This window comes from Pseudorasbora parva, chromosome 5 (assembly GCF_024679245.1).
Source record: "Pseudorasbora parva isolate DD20220531a chromosome 5, ASM2467924v1, whole genome shotgun sequence".
NCBI classification, from domain to species: Eukaryota; Metazoa; Chordata; class Actinopteri; order Cypriniformes; family Gobionidae; genus Pseudorasbora; species Pseudorasbora parva.
This window is the reverse complement of record NC_090176.1, coordinates 53,587,596-53,591,859: the sequence shown is the minus strand read 5'-3', so window position 1 is coordinate 53,591,859 and position 4,264 is coordinate 53,587,596. Positions and strand designations below refer to the sequence as shown.

Genomic DNA, 4,264 nt, shown 5'->3' with positions numbered 1-4,264 from the left:
AAAATGTTCCCGCCTAACTTCTCCTAGGCCATTGCTGTGATTTTCATGAAAATAGATCCAGTTCATCTTCAGGACATTTCGACAAACACATTAAATGTAGGTATTTTAGTCTGGTATCGTATCGAAGTCATAATTTTGGTATTGTGACAACACTATGCTCTACTGGGTGGTTGCCCTGCTGGCTTAATAAACAAACTCCAGCTGGTCCAAACAAGGAAATGTAGAAATATATAAACGTGAAAATACATGAATGAATAAACAAATAAATCTGGGGAAAAAAATACATGTCATAAAATGTCATATCAAAAAAAGGCTTAAAGTTCATGATTGATTTCCTTTTAAATAAATAATGTGACAGCTTGAATACGGGCTGTAAGTGCAACTGTTTGTTTGAATCAAATCCAGTTTGTCCTGCTTCTGTTTGTAAAGAAACAGTTCTCTAAAAGATTGTGTCGGGACACATTCCAATGGTTATTGCATGTTGAGGCAAGCATCACTTTTACTATTGCTCATAATTATAGGGTTGGTGATTAGAATAAATCAAAATACTTCATAACTTGTCCTGAAATTGTGAGGATTGACTGAAATCATGTTTTGTTGATGAGGGAAGTTCTGTTCTAGTCTATTGAGTCTAATTCACCTGGAAACATTCTAGCATTTTAAAGTCCACTACCATTCAGATCAGACCATTGAGATATTTAGACATTAGTTTAGGACTAATTACTTCTGTTAGATAAATTATTTGCATTCATAGTTAGAAAAGTATACAAAAAAGGCAGCCATATGACGTGATGTTCAAAGCTCATGCGTATGAATTTATGTGGAAATAAAGTCGGACTGAGAAAAAAGCCATTTCAGAACTTCCTGTTTTCTCTTAAGGACAAAAAAGCTAATCCACTCCCACTATTTTTTAAATAAAAAAATGTCTAGAAAAAACAATAATAATAATAATAATAATAATAATAATAACAATAATAATAATAATAATAATAATAATAATAACAATCATAACTGATAAGTAATAAAGGACAAAAACAAAAACAACCACATGAACAGAATAGCGAGGTCTGGCTGTTGCTAAAATGGCTGTAAACACTGAATGTACATCTGCAATAGTTTGACGTTTTAGTGCCTCTGACGCGGAGGCATGAGGTAACGCATGCGTTTCCAGAACCTTCTGTTTGCTCGATCCCCGGCGTTGGTTCTCCATCTGAGGATGCCTCGTGTGCGCCAGATGAAGCGCAGAGACTCGGGCAGCTGAGCCTCCTCCACGCCATCCTCCACCTGCACCAGGATGACTTTCAGACCCTGCTTCACCAGAGCGTCATAGAGACCCACTCGCTGCTCGTAAACCGAGCACGACTCTTGCATTTGCATTCCAGCCTCTGATAGGAGGGCTTTCTGAGAGACGTCGCTCTGAGACTGGGCTGTGAGAACAATGATGAGCCTTCGACTTCGGCTCATTCTGTCAGCCACAACTTCATGCACCGCTGGAAGAGAGAGTCTGTTTGTTGGTATGATTGCATTACAATATACACTCACAAAATATTTAGGATTTGTGTTTTTGAATTGCATATAAAAATTAACAACTAAACCTAATAAAATGTATATTTGTCAGTCATACATCAATTAAACATAATAACTAACTATTTGCATCATTTTTTATTAATTTAAATAATCATATTTTTAAATGTATTTTTTTAAACAGCATAAATATGTTCTTAGTGATAGAAATACATTAATTCAGTTAAAAAGTAGTATGGCCATCTGAGGAAAAAGCCGTAATCATTTGAGATTGAATCCAATTGGATTTATTCATAATAAATATAAAACCTGGTTATTGTGTATTTAAATAACAGTAAGTTTATAATCTATTACAGTAATATGTATGCACTTTTCATTTGAGCATTAATACAGAGATCTTTCTAAACCAGAGCATCACTCAGATGTCCACTGATGTCTCCATGAGAATATATTCTACTCTAGTAGAAATATCTGTAGGGAAATATAGCTGTTTATGATTATGTATTGTTATATAGGTGCATGACAATAATTAAATATGATTATTCCTCCTGTTTATTTAGTGAAAAACAGTGTGAAAACACATTCCTCATTTAAACAGAATCTTACTGTATTTTACCCTAACATTAACCTCTATTGTTGAATGGCTGATCTGATGAAAAACAGCAATAGACATGGACACTGAATGCTGTCTAAAGGTTGAAAATGGTTCAGATCACTGATCTAAAAAGAGAACTGGATTGCTCATGACGTCATCAAATGTGAAGCCGGCGTGCCGCCATGTTGGTGTATATGATTTTACTGAGAAACCATTGCCTAAGGAGACGCTTTTATATCTGAAGTCTCCCTGTACGTGCTTACACCACAAACGCCCTAATCATGTACACTGTTATTCGTTTAAAGTCGTATTAAAAAGATAGATTCATTGATTACAGAAATGAACATCAGCTCGGCAGGCGGACAAGACAAAGTGTGTATTACAAATATCAGAAAGCGCATTTTGAAATTTGAATAAAGATGTATGCCTTGTAACCTGAAATATTGTGTTGTAGTATTGTTTTTACTCATACAGTAGGCTAAATGCACATTTTTTAACGATAACTTCGTTAAGAGCATTCATTTTGAAGCAGTTAATGATTTAAACAATGAACAAATAAATATTTAATTCAACAGCATGGCATACATAACCCTGATATGGAATACTTATACTCTTATGGAATCTATAACCGGCTGAAATGGATGTTGCTCAAAAACAACACACACATCATGACGTATTCAGGCCGATAACGCCGACTGCTTTATTTCCAAGAAACTTTGAATTTTAATTAAGGCTGTCCATCAATTAAAATATTTAATCACGATTAATCGCATATTGGCATGAACTAACTCGTGATTAATCGCAATTTAATCGCACATTTTTATCAGTTGTAAATGTACCTTAAATTAATATGTTTCAAGTTTTTAATACTCTAATCAACATGGGTATGGACAAATATGCATGCTTTATGCAAATATATGTTTATTATTAGTGAAACCATACTCAGAGCCTGAAGACTAGACATTTATCAAAGGTTATAGATATTTTTCAAAGAACTAGTTCATGTCTTTAAAAAAAAAAACTTAGAATAAAGCAGAGATTTCTCTCATTTTAAGTATATAATTAAAGGGAGTTTTGACACTGGCAGTTTAATTCTGAACAGGGCACAGTTCGTATGAAAAATTGGTAATGTGAAAGCTGCCATGCGGACCTGGAAGTGCACCAGATCCACACCACACCCGGAGGAGGCAGTGACGAGCTGGAATATAGTGTGGCCCCTTTAAGAGCTGGAATATAGTACGGCCCCTTTAAGAGCTGGATTATAGTGTGCCCCTTTAAGAGCTGGATTATAGTGTGGCCCCTTTAAGAGCTGGAATATAGTACGGCCCCTTTAAGAGCTGGAAAATAGTGTGGCCCCTTTAAGAGCTGGAATATAGTGCGGCCCCTTTAAGAGCTGGACTATAGTGCGGCCCCTTTAAGACCTGGAAAATAGTGTGGCCCCTTTAAGAGCTGGAATATAGTGCGGCCCCTTTAAGAGCTGGAATATAGTGCGGCCCCTTTAAGAGCTGGACTATAGTGCTGCCCCTTTTAGACCTGGAAAATAGTGTGGCCCCTTTAAGAGCTGGAATATAGTGCAGCCCCTTTAAGACCTGGAAAATAGTGTGGCCCCTTTAAGAGCTGGAATATAGTGCAGCCCCTTTAAGAGCTGGAATATAGTGTGGCCCCTTTAAGAGCTGGACTATAGTGCAGCCCCTTTAAGAGCTGGAATATAGTGTGACCCCTTTAAGAGCTGGACTATAGTGCAGCCTCTTTAAGAGCTGGAATATAGTGCGGCCCCTTTAAGAGCTGGAATATAGTGCGGCCCCTTTAAGAGCTGGATTATAGTGTGGCCCCTCTAAGAGCTGGAATATAGTGCCGCCCCTTTAAGAGCTGGAATATAGTGCGGCCCCTTTAAGAGCTGGAATATAGTGTGGCCCCTTTAAGAGCTGGATTATAGTGTGGCCCCTCTAAGAGCTGGAATATAGTGCGGCCCCTTTAAGAGCTGGAATATAGTGCGGCCCCTTTAAGAGCTGGAATATAGTGCGGCCCCTTTAAGAGCTGGAATATAGTGTGGCCCCTTTAAGAGCTGGACTATAGTGCAGCCCCTTTAAGAGCTGGAATATAGTGTGGCCCCTTTAAGAGCTGGAGTATAGTGCAGCCCCTTTA

The 4,264-nt window shown here is 37.6% G+C and overlaps 1 protein-coding gene across 3 annotated transcripts in view; it reads right to left on the bottom strand.

Moving 5' to 3' along the window:
• Nucleotides 1-973: 973 nt before the first annotated feature.
• The window catches only part of il1rl2 (interleukin 1 receptor-like 2), a 32,042-nt gene continuing 28,751 nt past the window's right edge, over nucleotides 974-4,264 (bottom strand). For all 3 annotated transcript variants that reach the window (XM_067444732.1, XM_067444731.1, XM_067444733.1), the window contains one exon: nucleotides 974-1,490. In XM_067444732.1, coding sequence (XP_067300833.1) covers nucleotides 1,126-1,490 — 365 coding nt within the window. In that variant the 3' untranslated portion in view covers nucleotides 974-1,125. The remainder of the gene's footprint in view (nucleotides 1,491-4,264) is intronic.